General features: G+C 45.8%; 1 protein-coding gene across 1 annotated transcript in view; it reads right to left on the bottom strand.

Moving 5' to 3' along the window:
* The window catches only part of LOC119976585 (anoctamin-7-like), a 208,071-nt gene that overhangs the window by 20,777 nt on the left and 172,353 nt on the right, over window positions 1–14,941 (bottom strand). Inside the window, exons 21-22 of the mRNA XM_038817188.1 lie at window positions 5,888–6,030; window positions 4,837–4,927 (exon numbers count right to left, since the gene is read on the bottom strand). Coding sequence (XP_038673116.1) covers window positions 4,837–4,927; window positions 5,888–6,030 — 234 coding nt within the window. The remainder of the gene's footprint in view (window positions 1–4,836; window positions 4,928–5,887; window positions 6,031–14,941) is intronic.

The following is a 14,941-nucleotide window of genomic DNA, read 5'->3' as shown; positions in this document are numbered from 1 at the left end:
GGGTGCGATGGGACGGAGGATGCCCCCCCCATGGCTTACTAACTGAATACAATTTTTTGAGGAAGTAACAAGGAGGATTGATGAGGGTAATGCTGTAAATGTAGTCTACATGGGTTTCAGTAAGGCATTTGACAAGGTCCCACATGGTAGACTGGTCAGAAAAGGGAAACCTCATGGGATACAGGGGAAGGTGGCAGGTTGAATTCCAACTTGGCTCAGTGATAGGAAACAAAGGGTAATGGTTGATGGATGATTTTGCAAATAGAAAACAATTTCCAGCAGCGTTCCACAGGCTCAGTGTTGGGGCCCTTGCTGTTGTATATATGAATGATTTAGACTTAAATGTAGGTGGCACAATTGGGAAGTTTGCAGAGGACACAAAAATTGACTGTGTTGTAGTTGATAATGAAGAGGCTAGCTGTCAACTCCAGAATTATATCTATGGTTTGGTCGAATGGGTGGAGAAGTGGCAAATGGAATTCATTCCATAAAAGTATAAGCTATTGCATTCGCAGAGTAAAAACAAAGCAAGTGAATACTCAATAAACAGGAAGGTACTGAGAGGGGTTGAGGAAGTGAGAAGCTTTGGAGGACATGTCCAGAGGTCCTTGAAGATGGCTGGACAGGTGGACATGGTGATCAAGAAAGCATGTGGGATATTTTTCTTTATTGGTTGAGGAAGGATTGGTAGAAGGATTAGAGGGGACACGAGGAAAACCTTTTTCACCCAGAGGGCGATGGGGGTGTGAAATTCACTGCCTAAGTTGGTGGTTGGGACTGAAGCATTCAACTCAATTAAAAGATACCTGGATCTGCATGTGCTGCAACCTGGAAGGCTACCAGCCAGCTTCTGGAAAATGGGATTAACATGAGTGGCTAGTTTCTTGATTCTTTTTTTTGGGCCGGCACAGACACCATGGGCTGAATGGCCTCTTTCTGCACCGTAACCTATCTGTGGTTCTATTTGCTCTGATATCCGATATAACAGGAGGCAGTTACATGTTTGATTCTCTAACAAAACGTTTATGGGATAAATTCTTCTTAAGCTTCTGTTCAAGAGGGCGATAGTGATTTGGTAGCATATTTCACTCCACGCCTGATCCCCTTTTCCTCCCCGTCTGATCCTCTTTCACTCCCAAAAGGCTGTGAATACTAGGGGAAGTCAGCTGAAACTTTAAAAACTGAAGTTAATAGATTTGGTTATTGGGTGTCAAGGTGACAGAGCAGAGAACTGATACGCACATCAGCCATGTTATAACTAAATGGTAGATTCAACGGGCTGAATGGCCTCCTCCTGTTTCTTATATGTGACTTTCACAATTATGCCAAGGCATATCCGATGAAGAAGGTAGCCGAGATATTTCACACCATTGATCTCGCTCTGGTGCTGCTGTGTGACTATCAGTAGGGGGCAACGTTTCTCAGTGTAAAACCAGCTGAAGCTGAAACGTAAAGAAACGTTGAACTGACTGCTCACCACCATGGTATTGCACACAAAGACCAAAACCATGTCTCCAATTTGACAGATAGTTCTAACAGAGGGAAAACGGGAGATGTATTTGGAAGGCAATTGAGGGTGCATTTCAATCTGACTGGTGCCAGATAGGAAGTTAGCGAATCCAGCAATGCTACTCATGAAAGGAAGGAGAGAGAAAACGGGGAACTGGAGAGCAGTTAGCTGGACATTATTCACTGGGAAAATGCTGGAATATTTTATTAAGGATGTCTTAACAATGTACTCGGATAAACATAATATGATTAGAACAAGTCAGTATGGTCTTACGAAAGGGAAATTGTGTTCGACAAATTTATTGGAGTTGTTTGAGGAAATAACTAGTAGGGTAGACAAAGGGGTACCAGTAGATGTAGTATACTTGGATTTCTAAAAGGTATTCGATAAGATTTCACACAAGATAAGGGCACATAGAGTTTGGGAATATTAACATAGATAGAGAAGTCTACATAGATAACCATCACAGTACCACAGTGGGTAGCACTGTTGATTCACAGCTCCAGGGTCCCAAGTTCGATTCCCGGCTTGGGGAGTCTGCATGTTCTCCCCGTGTCTGCATGGGTTTCCTTCAGGTGCTACGGTTTCCTCCCACAAATCCCGAACGACATGTTGTTAGGTCATTTGGACATTCTGAATTCTCCCTGTGTACCCGAACAGGCGCCGGAATTTGGCGACTTGGGGCTTTTCGCAGTAACTTCATTGCAGTGTTAATGTAAGCCTACTTGTGACAATAAAGATTACTTTATTTTAAGTGGTTAATTGACAGGAAACTGAGTTGAGATAAATGGAGCATTTTCAAGTTGCCAGCTGTGATTAGCAGAGTGCTGCAACAATCAATGGTGGGACTTCAGCTATCATTGAATTTACAGTGCAGAAGGCCATTCGGCCCACCGAGTCTGCACCGGCTCTTGGAAAGAGCACCCTACCCAAGGTCAACACTTCCACCCTATCCCCATAACCCAGTAACCCTACCCAATAGTAAGGGCAATTTTGGACACTAAGGGCAATTTAGCATGGCCAACCACCTAAGTTGCACATCTTTGGACTGTGGGAGGAAACCGGAGCACCCGTAGGAAACCCACGCGCACACACAGGGAGGATGTGCAGACTCCGCATAGACAGTGACCCAAGTCGGAATCGAACCTGGAGCTGTGAAGCAATTGTGCTATCCACAATGCTACCGTGCTGCCCTATTTACAATCTATATTAATGAATTAGATGAAGATTAATGTATCTAAGTTTGTTGACAATACAAAGCTACGTGAGAATGCAAGTTGTGAGGAGGACACAAAGAGAAATAGATAGGTTAAGTGAATGGGCAACAAAGTGGCAGTTGGAGCCTCATGTGGGGAAGTGCAAAGTTACTGATATTGGTCATGAGAATAGAAAAGCAGAATATTTTTATAGATAAAACTTGTAAATGTTGATGTATAGAGAGACCTGGGTGTACTTCATCCAAAGAACACAGAAACGTTGCAGGTTACATCAAGTAATTAGGAAAGCAAATGGCACATTGACCTTTATAGCAAGGGGATTGGAGTACAGGAATATAGAATTCTTGCTACAGTTGTACAGAGTTTTGGTGAGACCACATCTGGAATACTGTTTTGGTCTCCATATTTAAGAATGCATATACTTGCACTGGAGGTGGCACAGCGAAGGTTCACTAAATTGGTCTCTGGGATGAGAAGATTGTTCTATGATGAGAAGCTGTGTACATTGGGTCTAATTCTCTGTAGTTTCGAAGAATGAGAGATGATCACATTGAAACATTCAAGATTATGAAGGGGTTTGGCAGGATAGATACCGAGAGGTTTTCCCTCTCTGGCTGGGCAATCTAGAACAACGGGGCACAGATCCAAGATGAGGGGCTGATCATTTACGGTTAAAATGAGGCTATTTCTTCATTCAAAGGGTTATGAATCTTTGAAATTCTTTATCCCAGAATGCTGCAGATGTTTCATCGGTGAATATATGGGGAAAGATAGTGGTACTGTCACTGGGCTAATAGTCCAGATGCCCAGGTTATTGCTCTGGGTTCATGGGGTTCAAATACCACCACAGCAGCTGGTGCAATTTCAATTCAATAAATAAAATGTGGAATGGTGAGCATGAAGCTATCATCGATTGTGTAAAACCCCACCTGGTTCAGTAATGTCCTTGACGGAACGAAATCTGCCATCCTTACCTGGCCTGGCCTACATGTGACTCCAGAGATGTGGTTGACTACTAACTGCCCCCTGAAATGGCTTAGCAATTGCCAGTTTAAGGGCAATTAGGGATGGACAACCAATGCAGGAGCAGGAGAAGGCAATTCAGCCCCTCGAGACTGCTCCACGAGAGTTAGGTTTTTGGTCTCTTATGGAATCGAGGGATCTGGCGAGAGCGAGTGGGAAACTGGAATTGAAGTTCGATATCAGCCATGATCATATTGAATGGTGGAGCAGGCTTGACGGGCAGAATGGCCCTTCTCTGCCCCTGTTTCTTATGTTCACATGCACAGATATTTACAGGTGACAGTCAATATTGACAAAGTGATTAGCAAAGCATATGGGATCCCGGGATTCATAAATCGAGGAATTGGGCGGGAGAGCAGGGAAACTGTGCTGAATCTTTATTAAAATATTGTTTGGCTGTACCAGGGCATTGCGTCCAGTTCTGGTCACCATACTTTAGGAAGGATGTAAAGGCCTTCTCGAGGGGACGCAGAGGAGATTTAGCAGAGTGCTTGCAGGATTTTAGTGACAAGGTTAGGGCTGGAGAAGCTGAGGGGATTGATCTCCTTGGAGCAAGGGAGGTTATCCTTGGGGGGGGGGGGGGGTTGCTGTTAAAGGTATACAAGGTTATGCAGGTGGAGATAAGAATGGCAGTTTCTATTACCTTATAGTACAAGAACTAAGAGGACACAGGTTCAACATTTGGACAAGAGATACAGGGGTTGGGGGATGATATGAGGAAAATGGAAACTGAGATAATTAATTATTTCAAAATGAAATTGGATGGGTGCTTAAAGGAAATAAACTCACATGGCTACAGGGTTAGAGCGGGGGGTTTAAACTGATTAGATTGCAGAAAGCTCTGTGCTGTTATGACTCTATGAACATAAATTATCTTCTGTTTTCCCTCCTCTCTCTGGTGAGATTGAACCTTCAAGAGTAAAATGAATTATCTGGCTTCAGGTGCTGACTGAAGCGTAGATTGTCATTATTCAAATGCACATCTTCACACAGGTGGTCCAGCATGGGCAATATCTCAGACACATTAACTGTCCTCTGTACTGTGCACTGATAGAATTCACCATTGACTCAAACCCAGCAACTCACCTCAAACACGATAACAAATGCTAAACGAATAGCCATTAAATTCCAATACGTCATATTGAAATGGCCATTGGGATTCCTGAAATCTCTGTATCTGCAAATTAACAAACATATGCACATTATGGCTCGTTAACTACTTCCGGCAAAAATTCACTCATATTTTCCTGCGTTTCACATGTTTCCGGACTCCCCAAAACCTGCCCACCATCGACAAGGCACAAGTCAGGTATGTGATAACATGCCCTCCACTTGCCTGGAGGAGTGCAGCTCCAACAACTTTGCTTTAGCCTCTTTTGCCAATCACTTTAAATCTGTGCCCTGTGCTCTCAACCCTTTCGTGAACGGGAACAGTTTCTCCCTTTCTGACCAGGCCCCTCGTGATTTTGGATACCGCTATCAAATCTCCTTCAACTTCCTTTTTTTCAAGGAAAAGAGTCCCAACTTCTCTATTCTATCTTCATAACTAAAGTTCCTCATCCCTGGAACCATTACGTTGAATCTTTTCTGCACCCTCTTTCAGTGAGGTCACATCTTCTGAAAGCGCAATGCCTACAACTGGATGCAATACTTCAGCAGAGGCTGAACTAATGTATTTGTAAAGTTCAACATAACCCCCTTCCTCATGTACTCTGTGCCCTATCAATAAAGCCTATGATGCTCCATTAACTGTACTCTGAAACTGCCCTGTTACCTTCAAATATTTTTTTGCAGATTTACACCCAGGTCCGTCTGCTCCTGCGCCCCCTTTAGAATTGTACCCTTTATTCTATATTGTCTCTCCGTGTTTTTCCTTTCAAAAGGAGTCGCTTCCATTTTCTCCACATTGAACTTCGTCTGCCACCTGTCTGCCCATTCCACCAACCTGTCTATGTCCTTTTGAAATTCTACACTGTCCTCCTCACAATGCTTCCAAGATTCACATCATCTGAAAATTTTGAAGTTTTGCCCCGGACAACAAGGTCCACTGTCCTGGAGCCAACTTTGAAAAACTCATTGATTCAGCCTGCGAAGGTGAGACCCTCTCTTCAGATATTCCATTCTCCCCTTGCCTTACCTGCAGAGGGTATTGTTCTGCTGGTTGAAGGTGAGGGGTGAATAAGCCAAGGTGAAGTTGGTGTAGCCAGTCAGGTCACTTTTGTGCTTATATTTGTAATATTGGCGAGGCAGAAAATCTGAGGTGAAAGCTATCAGAAAGGCCTGTGGAGAGAATAAGTTGCACTTAACTATGGCATTCACCACAATGTCACCCTTGTCAAGTATGATCCTGTTGCATAAATAACTACCAGTAGTTGCACTTATTTAGCCCCTTTAACATCGTAAAACATCCCCAAAGAGGGGCACGGGGGAAATTACTGTACAAATATTAGCACAGAGCCACACGTAAGCAGATAATGACTGGATACTTGGCCAAAGAGCGAGGATTTAAGGAGTATCTTAAAGGAGAGGGTGCTGGGGAAGAGGAAAGGTTCAAGGAGAGAAAGAGGCAACTGCAAGCTTTCCTGCCAATGGTGAAGTGATAAAAATCAGGGTCGCCCAAGAGGCTAGAATTGGAGGAGTACAGAGACAACTCAACTCAAAGGTTCCTGTGCAGATTCAGCACAAGTTGGTCATTTTAGGTTACACCACCTGCGCAACCAGGCAAGAAAACTTAAAGACGTTTTGGACTTAAACAATCAGCCATGCGCTCCACAAAACTAAAATGAGAGGGTATGTTGGTTCTAGGGAAGATGTTCCAGAGCTGATGAAGGTTGAGGCCTTGGAGGGATTTGAAACTAAGGATGAGAATTTTAAAGTGGAAGGTTTTCGTACTGGTAGCCAGTGGAGGCTAGTGAGCACAGGGGTGAAGAAGAGGAGGATTTGGGAGTCAGGATATGGGAGGCAGAGTTTTGGATGAGCTCACATTTACGAAGGCACAAGGCGGGAGAGTGGCTAAGACAGAATTGGAATAGTCCAGTCCAGACGTAAAATCATATATGAAGATATCAGCTTCGGTAGATTGGAGATGGGTGTGATGATGGGTTATTTTGAAAAATATTTTTGAGGGGACCTAGGCATCGTTGGCCAGGCCGATTTGTTGCCCATCACTAATTACCCTTGAGAAGGTGGTAGCGAGCCACCTGCACAGGAACCTTTGAGTTGTCTTTGGGCATAGAGCTTAGAAAGAACATTGTTGACAAACCCACCCTGAGGTCTCTGTATTCCTCCAATTCTAGCCTCTTGTGCGACCCTGATTTTTATCACTTCACCATTGGCAGGCAAGCTTGCCTCTTTCTCTCCTTGAACTCCTCTTCCCCAGCCACCTGCTGTAGGTACACCCCCAGTGCTGTTAGGAAGGAAGTTTCAGGGTTTTGACCCAGTGACACTGAAGGAACAACGATATGGTTCCAAGCCAGGATGATGTGTAGCTTGTGTGCAGGTGGTGGTGGTCCCATGCATTTGTTGTCCTTGTCCTTCTGGCTGGTAGAGGCTGCAGGTTTGGAATGTGCTGTCTCAGGAGCCTTGGTAAGTTGTTGCTGTATATTTTTGTAGATGGAATACACAGCTGTCACTTGGTGGAGGGTATAAATGTTGAAGGTAGTGCGTGGGGTGAAAATCATGAGGTCTTGGCGATAGAGGGGATATGGGATCAGAAAGTTAACTCATGGGTCTCCAATAGACCACAAGATTACCAACGATCTGGTTCAACCGATGTGGCTAATCAAAAGGATGGAGTTGATGGATAGGGAGCAAGGTTTCCGGAATGAAGGACAGTGGTTTTGATCTTCTCAATATTTAACTGAAGGAAATAGCTACTTGTGGTAAAACAGTTTCTGGAATAGAAAAGCTTAAATATGGGTCTCGGTATAGTATGGCCCACAATGTGATTTAAAGGGACAAATGGCCAGAGCCTAGAGGACAGTCTAGGATTGGACAGAGACCTGCGCAGAAGCCAGCATGGAGTTAGATCCTAGCTTGGAATATACTATGTGTATATAGTGGGCAGTACGGTAGCATAGTGGTTAGCACAGTTGCTTCACAGCTCCAGGGTTCCAGGTTCGATTCCCGGCTTGGGTCACTGTCTGTGCGGAGTCTGCACGTTCTCCCCGTGTGTGCGTGGGCTTCCTCCGGGTGCTCCGGTTTCCTACCACAGTCCAAAGATGTGCAGGTTAGGTGGATTGGCCATGCTAAATTGCCCTTACTGTCCAAAAAGGTTAATTGGGGTTACTGGGTTAAGGGGATAGGGTGGAGTAAGTGTGTGCTTGAGTGGGGTGCTCTTTCCAAGGGCCGGTGCAGACTCGATGGGCCGAATGGCCTCCTTCTGCACTGTAAATTCTATGATTCTATATGTACATAGTTATGCATTACAATAGACACTTAACGTTAAACCATACAAGCCTCAGAATCTCATCCTGAGACCTACTGATCAGCGTACAACATCTCACAACATGGTGGCAGCTACTTACTAAATAAAACAGAGAAGGTGGAGCATAAATTCAAAAGCTGGAAGCTGAAAAGGGAGCATTCTGCTCTAACTGAAAACACCTGAAGCAAAGACATAGGGAGATGGCCCGAGAGTAACTCCCAAAGCAGCATTAGAAGCAGAAATCAGAAGACAGAACTCAACTGTGCAGCAGATGTCCCCAGCAGATCTTGTGGTGTTCCAGTTTCAATACCCGCAGAGTGCAGAGTCGAAGGAACTAACGGGGGTATACTTAAAAAAAGATCAAGTTCTTGGCTAGAACCAGTTTTAAAAGTGTTTTGAGTCCTTTAAATGTCAGAGCTGCCCATTTTCTAAAGCACAGAGACCAGCTCGGGTTCCAAGCCAGCACCAGGGCCCGTGACTGCCGAGCTAGTGGAAGAAGCAAGAACTGGCAGCTTAAAGGCCCAGCCAATGTTGGGAAATTACATTGAGAAAAATCACCGACAGTGCGGGGAAGGCCCAGAAGAGTCGATTAAGACAGCCGTGATACATAAAGCTAAACGAAGAAGTTGGGTCTGCCGTCACATCTGGAGCCCACCAAAATCAGAAAAACACGGGAAGACTTATTGAAAAAACATTTGCTGTGGTCCCATCTTGGAATCCCTCACAGCATTTAAATCTGCACCCACCAAAATCTCTAAACCACCATGGGTCAGTAATTGATTTTGCCAGAGCGGTTTGAACTCATCTGAGGCCTCGGCGAAGAACTGAATTGGGGATTTCGGCCAAAGTGATTCCTTAGATATATCATAGCTTCAAAAGGGTGAAAGCTGAACAAGTTATACGCTGCTTTATTCAGTACGTCTGATAACAGATGATATAATAAACCGGCCAAGGAAATGAATGAATGAATTCTCAGTATTAAAATCATTTTGTACATATTTCAATCCGAGAAGCAACAAAATTCCATAGAAAGTAATGTTCAATGAAGGTGTCCAACAACCAGGAGAACTGGGTGCCTCTTTTATTAACACCCTGTACAGATTGGCTGAAGGTTGTGACTACAGTGACCTCAAATCAAAGCTTGTAAAGAATAGAACTGTTGTCATAGAGGCAGATGATGTTTTCAGATGCACTTCAAGCTAAGGAAGATTTGACCTTGCGATGAATGTAGGAATTTCTTATAAATTGGAAAAAATGAATGTGCTGCAGTAACGTTTTTTAAAATCCTGGTTTAAAAGACAGGCAGACTCTGTGGCTCCAGAAGATGCCATTACTGTGTCGTAAAAGTGAGATCATTGTTATTTCAAACCATGCTTATGTTTAAACAGAGAGGCTAATGGGTTTTTTGTTATGATTTCTGGGGAGTAGATAGTTAGAGAGATGTTTAAAACTTAACACATCAGGTCATGGGATTTGAGTGGGATAAAGGTGATGTAGTAATGGGAGAATCCAGGTCTGTGGCAATGAGTTTTGGGATCAGATCTGTCAGAAGTTGTGAGCTGAAAAGCAGCTTTTGCCAAATGCTGTGAGGTTAAGCAATAGTCTGACACAGACAACAGGATCTCGCTCTCTCTTCAAACAGTCATTCCAAGACATTGTTATAAAGCAAGTACCTCTTTGTTTGCTAACTTTATTTTGAAGTGGCCTTTGACCTGTGATGGGCTTTGCTTAAATGGAGATAAAGAAGGTACAAATTAGTCGTAAAACGGGTCTCCTTTTATTGTTAAGAATTGTTTCATTGTTAAGTGGAAGCTATTTATTTTATGATGTTAAGATAGTTTAATCCTGTGCTCATAATAAAGTTTATTTTAATACACCATATCCCTATTTACGTGTGGACTCACCCCTGGAGCGAAGTATTCTTTTCCTCACAGTTTTACAACTTAGAGAAAATTGTTGGGGTCTCGTCTGGTTTGCTAATATAATAATAATAATCTTTATTATTGTCACAAGTAGGCTTTTTTATATCATTTTATTGAGGTATTTTTTGGTTTGACAACAACAACATAAACATAAACAATGTACATGAATCTATAAACATAGTGCAAAAGCCGTCTTCCTCCCTTACAGGCCCCACCTTTATTAACCCCCTACACTAAACTTAAAAAAAACATTTAGAGTACCCAATTAATTTTTTCCCATTAAGGGGCAATTTAGCCTGGCCAATCCACCTACCCTGCACATCTTTTGGGTTGTGGGGGCCAAACCCACGCAAACACGGGGAGAATTTGCAAACTCCACACGGACAGTGACCCAGAGCCGAGATCAAAGCTGAGACTTCGGCGCCGTGAGGCAGCAGGGCTAACCCACTGTGCCACCGTGCTGCCCCCTACACTAAACTAACCCCCCCCCCCCCCAATTCTGCTGACAATTAATTTTCCGCAAACAAGTCGATGAACAGCTGCCACCTCCGGACGAACCCTAACATTGACCCTCTCAAGGCGAACTTTATTTTCTCCAAACAGAGAAAGCTAGCCATGTCCGATAGCCAGGTGCCACCCTTGTTTTTATCACCTTGGACATGACATCTGCAAACCCCTGCCAGAATCCCCTAAACTTTGGACATGTCCAGAACATGTGGACATGGTTCGCTGGCCCTCCTTGCACACTTATCTTCTACCCCAAAGAACCTGCTCATCTGGGCCACTGTCATGTGAGCCCGGTGAACGACCTTGAATTGTACCAGGCTGAGCCTGGCACACGTTGTGGACACATTGGCTCTACTCAACGCATCAGCCCATAGACCATCCTCTATCTCTCCTCCCAACTCCTATTCCCACTTGTGCTTCAGCTCCTCAGTCTGCGTCTCCTCTGACCCCATAAGTTTCTTGTAAATGTCAGAGACCTTCCCTTGTCCCACCCACCCTCTGGAAACTACCCTGTCCTGTATCCCCCTTGGTTGTAGGAGCGGGAAGGTTGAAACCTGCCTATGTAGGAAGTCCCGCACCTGCTCCCTCTGCTCCCACATGTCTCCTCCATTGCCCCCAGACTCTCAGGGCCGTCACCACCACAGGGTTGGTGGAGTACCGTGCCGGCGGGAACAGCAGAGGCGCCGTTATCAAGCCCCTAAGCTGGTGCCCTTACATGAAGCCGCCTCCATAGGCTCCCATGCCAACCCTCCCCCCATCACCCACTTCATGATCATGGCTATATTCGCCGCCCAATAGTGGTTACTGAAGTTTGGCAGCGTCAGCCTGCCCTCTCCCCTCTCTTTACTCGTGGGGTCTTTCCTGCCCAAACAAAGCCAGTGATCACTTTGTTGACCCGTTTAAAATAGGACCGCAGAATAAAAATGGGGAGTCACTGAAACACAAACAGAAATCTCGAGAGGACAGTCATCTTCACCGTCTGCACCCTCCCAGCTAGTAACAACGGGAGCGTGTCCCACCTCCGAAAATCGTCCTTCATTTGGTCTACTAGTTGCGCCAGATTTAGTTTGGGCAACCGTTCCCATTCCCGCCCCACTTGGATGCCTAGATACCTAAAGCTTCCCCCTACCACCCTAAACGGCAGCTCTCCCAATCACTTCCCCTGTCCTCTCATCTGGACCGCAAACATCTCAATTTTCCCCAGATTTAGTTTATACCCCGAAAACCGGCCAAATTCCCCCAGAATACTCATGATTCCATCCATCCCCTCTGCTGGGTCCAATACATACAGGAACAGGTCATCTGCATAAAGCGAGACTCTGTGTTCCACCACCAGCCCCCCCCCCCCCCTCCCCTCCCCTCCCCCCCCCACCCCTCCCTGCGGACCAGCCCCTTCCAGCCCCTTGAGGCTCTCAGAGCAATTGCCAATGGCTCTATGGCTAACGCGAACAGCAGTGGGGAGAAGGGACATCCCTGTCTTGTTCCCTGATGCAGCCTAAAATAGTCCAATGTTGTCCTATTCGTCCATACACTTGCCACAGGTGCCTGATACAGCAACCTGACCCAGTCAATAAAGCCTGGTCCAAATCCGAACTTTCCCAGTACCTCCCACAGATATTCCCATTCTACTCGATCAAAGGCCTTCTCTGCATCCATTGCGATCACTACCTCCACCTCCCTACCTTGCGGGGGCATCATGATCACGTTTAATAGCCTTCTTACATTGGCCAGCAACTGCCTACCCCTAACAAACCCCGTCTGATCCTCCCCAATAACGTCCGGAACACAATCCTCAATCCTAGAGGACAAAATTTTGGCCAGCAGTTTAGCATCCACATTCAAAAGGGATATTGGCCTATAGGACCCACACAGCTCAGGGTTCTTGTCCCGCTTCAGGAACAGCGAAATCGTGGCCTGTGACATCGTCGGGGGAAGCACCCCTCTCTCCCTTGCTTCATTGAAGGTCCTCATCAACAACGGCCCCAATATCCCAGAGAACCTTTTATAGAACTCCACTGGTGTAGTGAATGTGATTCACACCGGATTATAATCTGTATATACATGTGTCTGTATTGTAAGTGCAGTTGCACTACCTGTCCTCCAGGGGGAGTAGCTCTGGGAATGCTCGAGTTATACGGGGCTTCTCCCTTGGCTCTGCCCAGGACTCCTCCCCCGGAAGCTCCTGTATAAAAGATCAGTGCCACATGGTCAGCCGGCCAGTTCACCGAAAGTTCAATGGCTAATAGGCTGGCTCTGTTGTGAGTATATTAAAACCGCTATTCTAATCCTACAAGCACGTGTCCATAGAATTGTTGGTTCCAACAATTGGGTACCTGTCCGGCCCCGGGGCTTTACCCGACTGCATGGCCTTCAGACCCTCCACTACCTCTTCCAACCTGATTGGGCCCCCCAGCCATTCTACCAGCTCCCCGTCCACCTTCGGGAATTTCAGCCTCCCTAGGAAGTGCTTCATCTCCTCCGGCCCCGTTGGGGGTTCCGACTCATACAGCTTACTGTTAAACTCCTTAAACACCTTATTCACCCCCTGCTGAGTTTCCAACCAAGTTCCCATCTCCATCCTTTACTTTCCCTATATCCCTGGCTGTCTCCCTCTTTCTAAGCTGCTGTGCAAGCATTCTGCTGGCCTTCTCTCCATGCTCATAAATCGCCCCCCTCGCCTTTCTCAGCTGCTCCACTGCCCTCCCTGTGGTTAACAAGCCGAACTCCGCCTGTAGCCTCCGCCGTTTCCTTAAAAGCCCTGCCTCTGGGGTCTCCGCATACCTCCTGTCAACCTGTAGTATCTCCTTTACCAGTCGTTCCGTCTCTGCCCTGTCTACCTTCTCCCTGAGGGCCCGTATCGAGATCAGCTCCCCTCTAACCATCGCCTTCAGTGCTTCCCAGACCTTCGCTGCTGAAATTTCCCCCATGTCAGTGACCTCCAGGTAGTTCTGAATACATTTTCTCAGCTGCCTGCACACCTCAGCATCAACTCCAGCTGGTTACTGTCTTTACTAACCTGTAGGTCAACCCAGTGCGGGTCATGGTCTGAGATTGTGATCGCCGAGTACCCTGTGTCCACCACCCCCCGTCAGTAAGGCCCTGCTCAGAGTAAAGAAATCAATCCGGGAGTACACTTTATGCACATGTGAGTAGAAGGAGAACTCCTTCACTCTCGGCTGCCCAAATCTCCATGGATCCATTCCCCCGCCATCTGCTCCATGAACCCTTTTAGCTCCTTAGCCATTGCTGGCACCCTGACTGTTTTTGAGCTTGACTGGTCTAAACCAGGGTCAATAACTGTGTTGAAGTCCCCTCCCATGACCAACAAATGCGAATCCAGGTCCGGTATCTTCTCCAGCATCCTCTTTATAAATTCCACATCGTCCCAATTTGGCGCATACACATTTACTATTACCTTTCTTGGGCCAATCTCCAGCCCACGCTCCGCGTCTCCACCGGCCCGCCCCCAGGCAGTCTCCGCCCCAGACCTCCTCTCTATCCCTCAGCAACAGTCCCTCCCTCGTCAGCAGAACATTTTACCCCCTCCCTCCCCTAGTAACAGCACAATGTGAAGGGAGGGAGAATTCTGAGTGTCCAATTCACCTAACAGCACGCCTTTCGGGACTTGTGGGAGGAAACTGGAGCGCTGGAGGAAACCCACGCAGATATGGGGAGAAGATGCAGACTCTGCACAGACAGTGACCCAAGCCGGGAACTGAACCCGGGACCCTGGAGCTGTGAAGCAACAGTGCTAACCATTAAGTTAGGATCGTAATAAAAATTGAGGGCTCTTTACCAGGATTTAAAAGTATAATTCCTTGTTTGACTTGGGAATATTGAATTTAAAGACAGTGAGTGTGTGAGGAACTGGTGCTTTCTTCAAGTGTCGCAGTTTAAATAGGGAGTGACTGGTACAAAGGCTCTTTCTGTTGCAAAGAATTTCCTAGGGATGGAAGAAGTCACTCTGGTTGGTTTACAAAGTGTGGCTAAATTAAAACTTTTGGATTTGGTGGTCAAGTTGCACTTGACTTTTTACCTGAAGGGGTGAGAAAGATGGAGATAATACAAGCAATAACTCAGCATTTCGAATTTGCAGGAAACACAGCCTGGATCATTAGACTTAGCTAGAATTCAATTACAAATGAAACAATTAGAAATACAAGAAAAGGAAAGAGAGAGAAAGTCAATTGCAGAAGAAATGGAGAGAGGGCAGAAAAGAAACAAGAGAGGGTTTTTCAAAAGGAAATGGAAATGAGGAAAGTTGATGTGGAATGGAAAGATTGACAAGGGAAGAAAGGGATAAGAGAAAAGAGAGAGAGTGGCAATGGCAGAAGGA

The sequence above is a fragment of the Scyliorhinus canicula genome, chromosome 13 (assembly GCF_902713615.1).
Source record: "Scyliorhinus canicula chromosome 13, sScyCan1.1, whole genome shotgun sequence".
NCBI lineage: Eukaryota > Metazoa > Chordata > Chondrichthyes > Carcharhiniformes > Scyliorhinidae > Scyliorhinus > Scyliorhinus canicula.
This window is presented reverse-complemented; position numbering and strand designations above follow the sequence as displayed.